A 15882-nucleotide genomic window follows, 5' to 3' on the forward strand; every position below is an offset into this window, starting at 1 on the left:
TGTTAAATTAACAGAATGTTTTTGTAAAAGTATGTTTCTCTACTAACATTTAATGTGAATTTTTAAGGTATTGTATTTTTTAATATCTCGCAGGTTTCATACTCTGATTATAACAATAGTTAGTGTAGCTAAGATGTTTAAAAAGGCCTATACTAATCAGTTTCTTTAAAAATACTTACCAACTCTTAAATTTGATTCTATATTCTCCCTCTCTTCATCATCGGGTGTTTTCAATTTCCAAGCTTTCATTAACACTTGTTTGGCACTTTGGTAGTCCGACATTTTACATAGAATATCCGCTTTAGCTGAGAGTGTTTCACATGTTTTTAATACCTGTAATATAAATTTAATTTCAACATATAGAAAAAGAACAAATTAGAAACGTAGTAAAAAATATACTCTATCTCTCAGTGACAATATAGCTTTCTAATGGCAAAAGATTTTTTTAAAATAGGTTCAGCAGTTTTTGAGTTTATTTGTTACATAAAATCTTTTATTTCTATAATAATATAATGTTATATGTTTATTGTGTACTTAGCCAAGTCTCCTTAGTGCATACTAATGAGATTGTTAACTACATTCTAAGTATGACAATTAGTATTTAGGCTTGCTTTAACTAAAGCTGACTTTAATAATTTGGCCATATAGAATTTATTTACATATTTTTGGTATAACTGTGTGATTTTCAATCATATTTACCTTATTTTCTAGCCTACTAGCAACTTCTATAGCTTTATTTAAACAATTCAATGCTTTAGCAAAGTCTTTTTTCTTATTACTATAAAGTAAAGCTTCTGTTGTGTAACAATTGTGAAGTATTTCATGTAAATCCTGATGCGAACAGATGGTGATGGCTTTATTGATGCAATCTAATGCTTTGTCAAGACTTCCGAGATGCTCTTGTACTACACCAATATTTAATAACAAACGAGCTCTCATATCCAAAAGTTCAGTCTTTGTTATTTTACCGTTTAACCTAAAATGTTAATTAATTTTATAATTTACTGTATCCTTTGATATGTGAAATTAAAATAAGAAATTTAAATAGTGCAATATTTTGGTTTTAAATATGGAGATAAAGTTATTACATACTTGTCAATTCCACATGAATAAATTCATAAGCTTCTGATGAAACATATTTATTTTATTTAAAATATATAGATAAAACATTCCACTTTGAAGATTTGGAAATTGGATTAAGATTATTACTTACTTTTCACATAATACTAGACTTTTCATGAATGCTTTTTCAGCTGCTGTCAAAGAGATTTTAGCTTCTTCTTTACTGTTAGAGCTCTGTCCCTGTAATAAATATATACGACCAAGGGTAGCCATAGCCCTTTGTTCCTCAACTAGGTTGTTTAATTCCTTTGCCACGCCTGGAATATTAATATTTGATATCTTAATAAGTTTTGTCAAATTTGCTTTTTACATACAATATTTTACAAAACAAGCAAGCGGCAGGACCACATAGATGAGTATGGTTATTTGATATTTGATTAATAGAATACACATTGTCTAAACATGTTTTAAAGTTATTCATTAAAAAATATCACGTAGATTTATTTATTTTCATAACATAACCTTACCTAAATGACGCTCCTCATATTTTAGAGCCTTGTCAAATTCAGCCAACAACATGTACATTTCACCAATCATCCGGTTACAAGTGCCCCAATCCATACGTAGACCCAGTTCTTTAAGCACTGAGGCTTCATTTTTGTATTCGGCCAGTGCATCACAATAGCGATTATTTTTGTAATAAAACGTCGCCAAATCGTTATAAGCTTCTGCCAAACTACGTCTATTGCTCCCGTTTAAAGCCTTCTTCTTCTTGCGTAATAATTCTACAAAAAATGAATCAGAATTAGTTACTTAATTGCGAATTTGAAGTCATGCCTAAATTATACCACTTACTTTCCTCTTCCATATCTATGGGAATAATTAAATAGAAAGACTGTTTTCACATAACAATTTTATAAACGAGTACGGATCCTTATTAATTCAGTTTTTTTTGTTAAAACACAACAAACATACACCACGGGTATTTTATTTACGCTAAAATAAATGTCAAAAAGTTAACTACCTATTTGTCAAAACCAAAAATGGCGGGATGACACGTTTGGATATTTTCACTCACGTCCAACCTTTTACAAATATCAATATTGTTGACGAATTAATTTTCATAAATATTTATTTATTACATATTTCGATCACTTAAATACACCTATACAAAAACTACATTACGATAAACGTTGTTTTTTTTTTAAATGAAAGCTTGATTGTTAACTTATATGTATAGCAAGTTAAGCTCAACTAAGTTGCGTACTGTATCTGTGGTAAGTAGGGGGTTGCGGTCTTGCGGGCAAAGAAAAAAATAAGAAAAAGGATACGAAATGTCGTTTGTTGTTAAGTTCATGTTAATTCTTGACTGTGGATTGTTTAGAATTTTGTAGTGAAACGGTGTCTTTAATTAATATAAGTAAACAAACCTGTTCGGGTCCAACCATATTACAACTTTTCTCAAATTGCTTTTGAAGTTACAAGCTGACTTACGAACCGGCAAAGTGCATCGTTTTCAAAGTAAGTGAAGGTATTGTTTACTTGTTTGTTTTTCTTAATTTTGCCAATACATGAACAGTAAATAGTAAAATCTCTGTAATTTAAGTATATTAGATCAGTATTATCTTATTTAATTGATCATTAGACATCTTGAAAATAAATAAACACTTGGAAAAAAAATAATTGCAAGTAAATATCTAATAGTTTGAAGATTTTTAACATTACAATGTATGTGAATAAGTATCTCACATTTAATCACTGAATTGCATGTGCAAGTAATAAAAATAACAACAATTTTCTTTATCTCAATTTTCCTTTGCCTGTTATCAAATCGTTCAAGATTTTGGATTTAACAATAAGTAATCAATTTGCTTTATCTACATTTATGACCAATTTTTTTTAGTAATAATAAATGTGTGACATAAATAATTTTCAGTTTGTTAACAACCATGAATACACTTGTCTATACTAATATTAAAAAAAAAGAAAGATTTGAATTTTCTTTACTCAGAAACTACTGGGCCGATTTCAAAAATTCTTTCGCCATTAAAAGCTACGTTATCAGTGAGTAAGATAGGCTATGTTTTTTTATTATTTAATTACAAAGAAAGGAAATATTAATTTACGACCGCAAGCTCACTTCCGCAATTAACCGACCATTTTAACGATTCACCGTATTCAATAACTCATATTTCTCGTTTGTAGTCCAGAAATGACACATCCTACTTTAATAACTATCGACTCATTACGAAATGAACAATTTAGTGTAGTAATATGTGCGAATACATATCCACGCATCGCCCCTACGAGCGACACAGTGGCGCCCCCAAAGGCGCCGACCTGACCTTCCTCGTCCCATTAAATGGACGTCTTTGTTACTACTACCCTCGTACGTATGCCATTTTAAAAAGTTTTTCAGCTGAATATACGCAAGTGTATAAGGGAGGATGATTTTGGGGTTGAAATCTACATAAAATGCACTCTCTTCAATTATTTACATGACTTTTTAGATTTTTCCTCACTAATATTATAAATAAGACGGTTTACATTGATGGATGGATGTTTGTTAAAGTTTACAATCTAAACTGCTAAACAGATCTTGATGAAATTTGGCATAGATGTAGAGGATAGTCTTGAAGAACACATAGGCTATTTACTTTAATTATTAATCAGAAAGCTACTATTAGTATAACTTACTGGTTAGGAATGAGAAAATATAAGAAAAATGCTTTAATTGAAAATTTCTCCTCGTATTTTATTTACAAGTCCTTTCAAAGGAGATTTGGAGCGTAAGCTGCTAATTATTACGAAGGATTAAGCATAGTCGCCTCTCAAGTTAAATGAAATGATAACTTTAGTAGACTAAGTCTACACCGACTAATGGACAAAATATTTAACTTTTTATACGATTTAAATCGTCACTGTATATTTTAATTTTATAAATATTACATCACAAAAATGCTTCTAGAAAGTATGTCAGTATGCCATTATTTTATTTCAGATTGTAACTTGGACTGGTTCGTTTAATAATTTCGTTGCTATGAAGTATACGTACTTCTTTTTCCCGACCTAGTATTTTTGACCTCATAATTATTTCATGAAACTTTTCTACGAGAGCAGACGTATTTGTACTAAGGATATATTTTTTAACTTGAAAAAATAAACTTTTGTTTTTTTTTATTTTTGAAACATTGAAAGTATTTTATACTGTCTAAAATTAAAAAGTTCGTTAAATGTAAATATGTTCTCTTGTATGTGTTTACTTTTTTCCTAACTATATAACCTAAACTAGCTTACCCCTGCGACTCCGCCCGCTTAGAATTAAAAACGAAAATAAGTAGACTATGTGTTCTTCCAGACTATGCTCTCTGTCTATGCCAGATTTTATCAAAATAAGTTCAGTCATTTAGGCTACAAACTCTAACAAACATCCATCCATCAATACATCCATCTAAGCTTTGGCATTTATAATATTAGTAAGACAAGATACGTTTAGTCATTTATGCTACAAATTTAAAAAACATTCGTTCAATTAAACATCTAAACTTTCGCATTTACTATATTAGTAAGATTAGTAAGATAGAGTAGGCAATTCTTGCAAAATGTTTCTCTCAAAATGTTTCCGACATATATTGACCCTTTAAAATACCACCAAAACGTTTCTAAAAGCAATGTAACATTACGAAAAGTCGCAATATGTTTTATACGAAATCCAAATGTAAGGTTGAATATCTCGGTTGCATATTGCGAAAATAGAATATAACTTTACGTCGAAATGAACGCCTGAACGTCGGAAACGACGGCTTAAGGGTAACTTCGTCTGTAACGCTGCCGACACGAAAATGGCCGACGAACCGGCAAAACTGGGCCAAGAAATTCTTCAGCATTTCCAACAAATTATTCCGCGGTTATTGCTATCGTACTGATAGATATGTTGCGAAACTATGCGATTAAATTACCATACATTTTGGTTGTTAAAAAGACAATTTTCATAGAATCGATTAGTTTATCGACTTATTAGTGAGTTCACAAAGGTAGAAATAGACAAACAGAGTAATTAGAATAGTTCTATACATATTACAAAAGGTAATGTTAAATTCTTCATAGTATTTCTTAAAAGTTCTTGAAGGGAAATTGTGACAGTTTATTTTGGAAATCACGATGAGTTAAATATCCTATAATTACGTGTCTTTATTCGATGTACTAAGATTGATTCACACGTTCAAATTAGATCGTATGCTTTCGCAGAATCGTATTCGTGTTCGTTATTTAGATATCGGAGCGTACGGTACCGCGACACCGGCCCCAATTAAACCGAAATGATTCAGCGAACTCGCTCTGTTCTAATTTGTCTAAAATCCGCAACAAAATTTAACAGTTCCTGTTGCGGAAGGCCTTCGCCAACTCTTAATTACATACTTCTTGCTCCGGAACCAATTATCTACCGTTGATTTTGCATATTCATAACTTTCAAGTTTCACCTATGAATTATATTTGCTTGTCTTCTGATTACCAAAAAGATTTTAAATACGATTAACAAAACACAAGAAGCTGCATTTTACAATAGAATATTCTTCGCTGACCTAAATACGTTTTCTTTTTTAGTTGAAATTAATGACGTGTAAGTAACGCATTGAACTGAGACGATGTGTTTGTTCTGTTCCGAGCACAAAAGAATAAGTTACTGTATTTAATGGCTGCTTCCAGAATTAACTCCGCGCTTACGTGGCAAACGGGGTATTTAGGAAGCGTTTACACGGATTCTATGCCTCAATATAAGTTGATTCTATGATTTTGTGTTGTATTTATCAACTTGATGACACCATGTAACCATATAAAACAATATTATTGAGTTATGTGGTCTAGCTATGTGGTCCAGTGTCTGGGTCGGATTAAGCTGAAAATCTAGATCCTTCTACCCTTTATTGTTAAACATCGGATATCGACACATGCAATTTTCCGAAAATGTATCCTTATCAAAACGATTTTCAGTGTAAACGTAACTTTGTAATGAAGTTCGTCGAAACAATTTATAAGCTCGTTATCGCTTTTCGTTATCTATAGACTAGTAACGAGTTATATTTGAACGTTATAAAAATACATTAAATTGAATTTATGGCCTAAAGACGAACAACCGCTGACGCGTCGTAAACGTTCAATATGTTATTTTTTCTACGCAATCCCTTTTATCTTAATAATTCCTATTGACAGAAATAGAGCTGCTTTCATAGTTACTAAATTACACTTTGTTGTTATTAACGACTTTGTTTTGAAGTTATTTGGGGTACATTTTGGCTTTATCTTCTTCATAACTTCTCTTATGTATTGAAATGTGGTTAAGTTTCCAACGATATCCAATCAGTTTATCTAATCGCTCCGAAGATTAACTCCAAATAGACTGTCAATACAAAGTTTTAATATAACCATTGACGGTAAACGATAATCGTGTTTAGATCGTTCCATTCACTTAATCATTCGAAACTTCTAAAATATCGGTCCTCGGGTAACGACCGACCAACTGAATGGTTTTATTATAGACCTCATCTATTATGTATTTAGTGGTGCCCAATCGCAGGTCGGGACTCTAAACGAAAATCGTTACCGGTCTACGGATATAGAATACAGAACGAAAAGACAGGAATAGCTGATGGAATTAGTTCCTTTTCAATTGTCACTTTACTACAATACCATAGTAATGATCCTAAAACCTTAACAGATATAATTACTTGTTTATTAAAATATTATACGACTAGTTGTTGCCCGCAACTTCGTCCGCGTGTTAATTGTGGATAATATAGCTTTCAAATGGTAAAAGAATTTTTTAAAACGGTCCAGTTGATTTTGTGCCTATTCATTATAATCGAATAAAGTTTTCCTCTTTATAATATTAGTATAATAACATATTGGTAAACATTTTAGTTAAATTAAAATTCTAGCAATTAAATTCTCATTTAAAAATAATCACTTCATTGAGATATTTTTCATCTTTAAGCTCCCTAAGCTATAGTTATACCGTTTTTTTGAAATATCGTTCCTAAACAGCTATTAAAAGTGTCAACGATACGAACATGAGATGTGCAATTAATGCATTTACATGAGACGTGTTTTGAAACATCCGCGCGTGATGTATCATGCGTGTGCAGAGGTAGTTACACGTAATGTGGGGTCTTAACATGCAATTATGTCTCCGAGCGGCCGGACAAGTTTCTCAAGATATGACTCTTGTACCAACACAGATCCGCAGTTAGTTACAACAACACAACTATTGTTAAAATAAACACATGTATACTTCTATGGCTATTTTTAATAAAAAAAAATAATGTTTGTCATACAGAACGGTATCTTGAATGAATTCCAACAATGTTAATCTGGTGCTACTGCGCGTGGTCGTAAATGTCGAAGACTATAGAATTTTATTTTAAAACTATGTCCTACCCTTCCGTGAACGTCCGGTCGGCCCAGCCTTTTCGGAGATTAGCCGGAACAAACGCGACTTGCAGACAGACAGACAAAATTTTTAGAATGAAGTTTTCCCGAAATTCTTTTGATGTTACAGACACATTCGTAACTAACGAGAAAGTTTAGCGCGCTCGAGCCTTCGACTATCCTTTTGCACAACTGTTTAGTCGTGCTTTGATTCCTATAAGTTTATATGTATGTACGTAGAACGCTATTTTTAGTTGTACAACCAAACAGTTGAATGGGCTGCGAAACAATCGACAATCGCACTACAGTTGTCCGATAGTTTAGTCAAATGTGTGCGCCCGCTTTTCTAGACTAGAGTGTTCAACAACTATTGTAATTACTTTCAAATTTAAACCAGTACGATCAATCGGGGGAAACTTTCATTCCCTAAATAAACCTTACAGTTCAGACTGTAGTTAACTAACAAGCTAGTGATTTAAAATGGATTTCCCTTTATGTAAATTTTGATAAAGATAATTTAGATCAAGTAATTGAAACTAAGTTTAGTTCGTGCTTGATGACGTCATTTTAGAACAAAGAAGAAAAAGACAGTGCTCTAATAAAACCTTATCTTTAGCTTCATGGAACAAAGCAGGTACTTCGTTCGACATTTCCAATAGCAATTGTGAACAGTTGTCGTGGGTTTTCATCATGATAATTAACAAATATATCCTGGCATTGTTACTGCTTCTCGTTTAAAATATGTATATTTTATAAGCATTTTAAATTGTCAAGGTACGTGTTTATGTGACTAGGACAATTTATTGTGTTAAATAATAAAATAATACTTTATAACTACCAATGTTATAAAAAAAGCATTGTATTTTTTTATAGTGGAAGGGGGCAAACGAGCAAAGGATCGCTTATTTTGTATGTATTGAAATAACTTAAAAACTACTGGGCCGTTTTTAATCATTCTTACACTATCAGAAAGGTAATTTATCTGTGAGTAACAGGCTACATTGTATATTTTTTAACATTAAATCATTTGATAAAATACTGTCAATAAATATGACTGAATAAAACAAAACCATATCTTTCCTTAATAATAATGGCTAAAAATCCTCAACAAAACTTAAAATAAACAAATAACGATGTATAAGTTAATACAAGTCAACACAAGTTAGCCGCAGTCAGACCGAAGGCATACCAAATATGGTCGCCGCGATAGCACGTTTTGGGAACTAATGAATGCAGGGACCGTTGTCTCGATGAAGTAAGGCTCGACCGCCGCATTCGCTAAATGTTTGAAAATACAAGGAAATGTTGCGTATAGGACTTGTTTATTGATTAAAAATCTATCTACATATTAATTAAGTTACAGAAAGGATAATTTGTTGTTCGACAGAATGACAATGTGAAGTCAACAAAATTATGTAGTTAAAATAGTTTTATTTACGACAATTTTTGTAATTGCATGCTTAATTGAGCACTTAGAATTTTATTCGAAAAAGGTTCATCAATTGTTCAAAATTAATGTTACACGTTAACTGACGGGATTGCATATTGACCCGATTCGCTGTTTCGTTTAAGCACCGGAAATAGTCGAGTTCCATTTCACGAGATTGACTTTTTCACAAGCATTCCTAAAATAGATCGATGTTTATACAAGTTTTTTGCAAATAACGACCAATTTCATTTAATTTCATTTTTTTTTTCATTTAATTATTTCAACTTTCAACAGACTTTTTAGGCAATCAAGCTATTTTTAGGAAGCATTTTCTAACAGAAATGTTGCAAAGGGATTTCAGTTTTAAATTTCACTTCGTCTTTACTATCTTCCGTAGAACAAAACTGTAACTAGGTCGCCGATGAATTGTTAAACTCCAACACAATCGACTTCTGATGCGGGTCAATGGACGCACGAAACAATGCGAATTACAAAAAAAAAATAGTGAAACTGTTTGTTTGTATATTCATATGCAAGTTGCGGAATTGCATACAAAATCTATATTTCATGTTAGTCTGATTGTCACACTGTTTATAATACTAGTATTGATGCTTCTACGAGCCGAATATTATCAGAAATTAAAAGGAGGATGTATATAATTTCTGAAATTAATCGGCATCTAATTGTACTTCAGAGATAGCTTTAGATGTGGCCATATTATTTTAAAAGGTCAAACTTCAAATTAAAAAGGAAATCTCTAACAACAAACCAATTGCCCCAAAGTACACTTATATCAACCTCAAAGCCTGATAAGTGGAATCGATTTCTGAAGATTAACCCAATGCCTGTATGCATTCGAATTAGAGATCAATCGTCGATTTGCTCCGTGGCATGTATTTACTAAAAGCTCTTAAAAACTCACATTTTCACACTCTTTAGATTATTTTATGGCATAGTAGCTGTTCCCATCCGCATGAAATTATATAATTTTTATTTTATTGTTTACATGTGTCAAATTATCAATTGCAAATGTCAAAATGACATGACATGATGACAAACCATGTTAACCTTGCTTCCTTGATGTTGGCAGCAACTTATGGTCTCTTTCCTACATTAGGGTTTTTATCCAAAATATTTACTCCCTAAGTTTGATGGCGTGAAAATATATAGCCTTAAGCGTGGCATAAGAGTAGGGTTTTCTATTAAAAACAGTATTATTCAAAAATATGCTGTAATTGCTGACATCTTAGGCAACAAAGAAGTGTGTGTTTACGCTTTATTATTACATAATATATAGAATATAGTACAGACATAGATTTAATGGAATAATACTGTACTTTTAGTAGATGTAATTTATGACATTTTTCATATACAAAAATCTATAAATCGTGTATTATAATATTTCCAAGGGGTTAAATCCTAATCCATAAATATAATAAAACTCTAGGTTCACAGAGCAATGGTATATGTTTCTATCATATATTTACCAGAAGAGATAAATAGGTCATGTCGCCATTTCACTTGTTAAATAGGTCGTTTTAACAATACGAGAGAATATGTACATTAAAGCCACTAATTATGCATACACTGCTTATTTCAACTTGAAAATATTCTCATTTTTATATATTTTAATACTTAAACCAAGCAAACAATTTATGAAAGAGTTATCTAACTAACATTATAAATGCGAAAGTTTAGATGGATGGATGTTTGTTAGAGTTTGTAGCTTTAACGGCTGAAAAGATTTCGTTGAAATTGAAACTGGAAGTACACATAGGCTACTTTTTTAATTCCACGCGGACGGAGTCGCGGGCGAAAGCTAGTATAGAAATATTGTTATTGGTTTAGTGATTAAAGATTCATGTTCTAATTGTAAACATTCCCTTTTACATCTTACTAACATTATAATATATCTACATGCGAAAGTTTCCATGGATGTTTGTTAGATTTGTAGCCTAAAAGCTGAACGGATCTAGATAAAAAATTAACATAGTCTAGAGGAACACATACTACTTACTTTTTTTAATATCACGCAGACGGTGTCGCAGGGGAAAGCTATTATAAATATAAAAATAATTGAGGATTTGGAATTATTAATTCTGTACGTAGAAATTTGCCTATTAATGGTTGTACGAGTAACATCGTTACTCGGTGTCGAATTTACATGCCGACGTCATGGAAATGTATTTCCATTTACGCTTAAATTCTATGCAAATTAAGTTGAATATTGCACGATAATGTGCGCTGCGATGTAAGCCACAGTAAATGCATTGATGCGGATTACACGAATGTTTAATGAGCATCCATCAAACAAGTGACAGTTTGGTTAATGTTTTTAAGCGAAGAAACTAACTTACCTGATATAAATTTCATACTGGCAACGATATTTTGTAGAAATCAGTCATACGATAAGCGAGAAGAACGTAGAATGACTTTAACTTAAAGGGAATTGAAAATAAAGTGCCAATATACTTGATTATACGCAGGAATTAAAAAGGTTTATGCTATTAGATGCGTATGTGATTCTATCGGTGAGGAGTGAAATTAAAAATCATCTGTTATCTATGTAAAAACAAACCTAAGCATGAAATCAAGAAACGGAATCTTAAAATTGTATTGTGCTTGATTGGTTTGGTATGTGTGTCATTTGTAGTGTGCTGCGGTCAAAGAGATTAAAAAAGAATATAGAGTAGGCATAGTTGACACCTCACATGAGACGTTTTCCACATGATCATCTAACGTTATTAATAGATCCTCAAACACATTAGTTATTCTAAAATTAATTGCCAATAGGTGTCTTTGAACAATATTTTTTATAACAAAAGACGGAGCTTATTATAATTTTGTAAAATGCTTTATTACATGTCAAGAGGTGGCACTAAACTTGACAACTAATATGGGACCTTTCAGACAAAGTACCGGTGAAAAAATTTTGTTCACTATGCCTCGTCTATTAATTTTAAATGTCTTTGGCTGAGGCGTTCGCTACTTACAGTGTGGCAATGTCTCGCACAACAAGTTTTATGAAACAGCAATGCAATAGTACTAAATAAATATTCAGAATACATTTTTTACGTATGTCACTCTTGTATGCAATTCTATCTTCTATATTCAATAAAATGGTTACAAAATTAGGTTTATTACGCTATTCAAAGGTTTAGATTGTTCTAATTGCACTTAAAAGTAAGTATATGTTAAGGCATAGTTGATAGCAACAAGTATTAATCTTCACTAAACACACGATTTTTATCTATTTTTGCATAAAAGTAAGGATTCACATAAGGGCAAAAATATAGCCAAAAGCTGACATTTGCATGGTAACGGTAACTACATAGACGAAAGGAACGACGGTTGACGTCCTTTCGACGTAAATCGTACATTGCGTGTCCATTAATCTGCCTTCATGCTCTAAAACCTGATTCAATACTTCGTAAAAGAGGTATTTAGTTAATTAACTAATAACAACTGTCAATCTTATAAGACATCAGTGAAGTTTGATAAAGGTGTGTGCGGATTACACGACCTTCGTCAATATGTCAAAGAGCAATCAATTACCCTCATCTTATGTAGTAGGCTCTCACTGACAGCTCAACAAGATCTAACTAAGCTTCATAGTTTAATAGTTTAGACAAGAAATATGTATTTATTTTACTTTGTCTGTCTTATTTTTGATATTATACGTAATTAGCACTATGGGATATTATTAATAGAAAATGTTATAATAATTTAAATATAAATACAAAATACTTTTACTTTGAAAACGTTCGTTTAAAGTTTAAATAAGCGAAAATTTTTAAATCATAAGGTAATGTTAAGTAAATTGAGAAGCAAAAGGTTAGCGTGGTATGGACATGTTATGCGACGAGACGATGGGGACATAAACCAGAAAGTGTTAAGAATGAATGTGGATGGGTACAAAGGAAGAGGAAGACCGAATAAAGTATGGATGGATTGTGTGAAAGAGGATATGCTTAAGAAAGGAGTGGATTTAGATATGACGGCTGATAGAGATGTATGGAAGAGCAGCACATACAGTGCTAACCCTCCATAAGTACGTGAAATCGTATTTGATGTAAATTGTATACAACTTACGTAGAAAATTATTGTGTATAAAAATTTTGTTATTAAAAAAATAAATCAGTTTTGTTCATTATGTTTAAAATGTAAAGTCCAGTTAGTGCTTGCAGTAGAAAAACTTTTAAAGTATGTTGGTTCATTAATATATACTGGTCTAGACGAAGCCGTTTGTTGAAGCTGATGCTGCAGCATTCAAGATGTGCCAAGATGTTATAGATTATGATAATATTAGAAATGGAAATTTTTATTAAGCTATCGTACTTTATAGGGAGTATTCACTTTGAAAAATGTAGAAGTATCTATCTATAAACTTGTTTAAATAACAGACGCACGAATTGAAAATATTATCAAAAATGTATGAATAACGATCTTATGCTTCTAATTACGTCTATCTTCACTTACTCATAAGAAAGGCAATTGTTAACATTAAGTTAAGCGCTTAAAATTTGTAAGCAGACTGTTAACGACTGCAGCTACATTTACATATTATATATTCTGTTCTCGTTATTATTTTTATCATACTTCATACATATAACATAATGTTATAAATGCGTTTAGATGAATGAATGGGTTGATGTTTGATAGAGTTTGAAGCATAAACGACTGAACGGATTCCAATGAAATTTGGCATAGACGTAGAGGATAGTCTGGAAGAACACATAGGCTACTTAGTTTTGTTTTTTTTTTTTAATTCTACGCGGATGGAGTCGCGGGCGAAAGCTAGTTAATAATAGATTTTAAAGCATATTGTAGCAGGCGCTAATATTATAAGGGGCAGGTGGAAACAAAGTTTTTGCCGTAGGCGTTGCGCAGTAGGTCAACAGGTTTGCTCGAGTACCAGCTGAGATGTAAAGCCCCTCAACTGCTTACTTACGAAATTTGGTATAACTTTACAATATGCTATAAAATTGTATCCCTTTTTTGATAATTTAAAAGTTTTTGCAAAGCATATTCGAAACATTTAAGACAAAAATCTGCATTAATTGTCCCAAGCCAATTAACGCATTTGAACAAACAATTAATGGTGGTTTAAATAACTCTTAAACGACTTTTAATGCTACACTCATTAATTAAAGAAGTTGCCTAAATATTTGTGATTGGTCTACATATGTGAATTACAAGCATACATGTGTACAATCTTTTTTTTAAGGGACACGTATTTTATTGTTGTCTAGCTTTTGTATTTATTAGGCAGTCGGCGTCAAACAACGGATGTCAGATGATCTATTATGTTCCCAGCACACGTCTGCCCGTACCGTCTGCTTCAGGGTGAAATATGTCTTATTATTCGAGTCTAAATTATTTTTATGTTTCCTTATCAGATCAAAAGATTCACGATTTATAAAAGTCAACATTTTAAAGTGAGAAATCTGTGAAATGTATTTGCTATTTTTGCTTCTGAATATTTTTAATACACCTCGAAGTAGACACCGTCACAATGAAAAACATTTTTTGATCCTTTACGATAAACAAGGGAGTAATTAGTTAGTCTGCTCGTTTATGATCATTAAAATTATGATCCTTGCATTTTCATCGTACTCTTCAATTAGTAGCGATCTCATAACCACGTCTGCCGAATATGAATTTTGCTAAAATCGCGGTGTAGTTAATTTCGTGCAAGTCGGGCAGCCGCGTCCGCCCTGTATTGATTTTTGTTATTTGCATCGCGTCTGCACTCCCGTGTATCTGCGGCTATTGTTGGATGGATGTCCAATTGTGGATCCTTTATGTGGACGCTTTTATTGAATTTTCGGCCAGCGCTTCTGTACTCGCCAGAAGTGCTTTTTTATCTGTTTTTCGCTCTTCATCCGTTACCCTTTCAGTGTTCTATTGTTCAGGTGCTTTTAAATTAAGCGTTTTTGCTGATGCACAAAATATTTAAAAACATTTTTGAGTATTTTTTTAAGCCACGGAATAATGTTAACTACATGATTATTATCTAATTACCATTACTGTTGCTATGTGATCGATTTAAAATTAAAACGATCCCTGTTATCTTATTATACTATTTTGATATTATAAATGCGAAAGTTACGATGGATGGATGGATGTTTGTTAGAGTTTGTAGCCTAAACGGCTAAACGGATCTCGATGAAATTTGACTTGAATGTAGAGGATAGTTTGAAAAAACAATTCCGCGCGGACGGAGACGACGGCGAAAGCTTGTTATTACATAACTGTGAAACTAAATGGAAACAGAATTACAACTCCAAGCACCACAATAGATTAAACTAACAAATCTAAATTTGCTCGAATTATTTGCGTTCCAGCATTGCAAACTTTGTCTGAAACTTAAATCAGGGAGCGTGTAAGTGGCGCAACTGAGGTGTTATTTCGAAATCTACCTGCCGTACCATCGTCTGGAAATAGTTCCCGTGTATTTGGGTCGGTGGTTATAATTATCTCTGCCCTGTCGTTTTATCGGCCACATTTCTGATAATGGAATTGGAAATCACTTTACTTGTATGACTTTGTTATTGGATATTTTTCCACATATTTCAACCATCGCATTTATTTTGAATCATCAATCGCAACATTATGTTAAGCTGTAAAATAGATCCTAACAAAGAATAAATACATCTTTAAGTTCTCGTCTCAGATTTCATTATGTTGCATCCTTAATTAAAAGCGTCTATAACGCACGTAGTACAGAGATGTGAAAGCGAAGATTTATATGAAACTGGCATGGATTTGGTACTCTATGGCAAGTCGATCAGCAGAAGGGCATTCCAGAACCAAACAAGGAACAAAAGTGCGTCGCATAGGCTTCAGTTAGCTTTCGAGGCGGTGTTCTACAGGGTTAATAGTGACGCTGCGATACCGTCGCCGTGTCTTAGCTAAATTGAGTAATTACCGGCCGAGATTACTCCGTGATTTGAGCGGAAGGT

At 32.4% G+C, this 15882-nt stretch overlaps 2 protein-coding genes across 4 annotated transcripts in view; one reads left to right on the forward strand and one right to left on the reverse strand.

The window, feature by feature from the left end:
• Positions 1-2077, reverse strand: part of LOC106104655 (tonsoku-like protein) — a 10383-nt gene extending 8306 nt beyond the window's left edge. The window contains exons 1-5 of the mRNA XM_013284772.1: positions 1918-2077; positions 1590-1847; positions 1214-1379; positions 700-976; positions 180-333 (exon numbers count right to left, since the gene is read on the reverse strand). Of these exons, the coding sequence (XP_013140226.1) occupies positions 180-333; positions 700-976; positions 1214-1379; positions 1590-1847; positions 1918-1930 (868 nt within the window). The 5' untranslated portion in view covers positions 1931-2077. The remainder of the gene's footprint in view (positions 1-179; positions 334-699; positions 977-1213; positions 1380-1589; positions 1848-1917) is intronic.
• Positions 2078-2342: 265 nt separating this feature from the next.
• Positions 2343-15882, forward strand: part of LOC106104648 (tyrosine-protein kinase Src64B) — a 68079-nt gene continuing 54539 nt past the window's right edge. For 2 of the 3 annotated variants that reach the window (XM_013284762.1, XM_013284764.1), the window contains exon 1: positions 2343-2583. The gene's annotated coding sequence lies outside the window, so the exon portion shown is untranslated. Of the gene's footprint in view, positions 2594-15882 lie in introns of all 3 variants that reach the window. The other variant, XM_013284765.1, reaches the window with a different exon arrangement.

The sequence above is a fragment of the Papilio polytes genome, unplaced genomic scaffold (assembly GCF_000836215.1).
Source record: "Papilio polytes unplaced genomic scaffold, Ppol_1.0 DF823510.1, whole genome shotgun sequence".
NCBI classification, from domain to species: Eukaryota; Metazoa; Arthropoda; class Insecta; order Lepidoptera; family Papilionidae; genus Papilio; species Papilio polytes.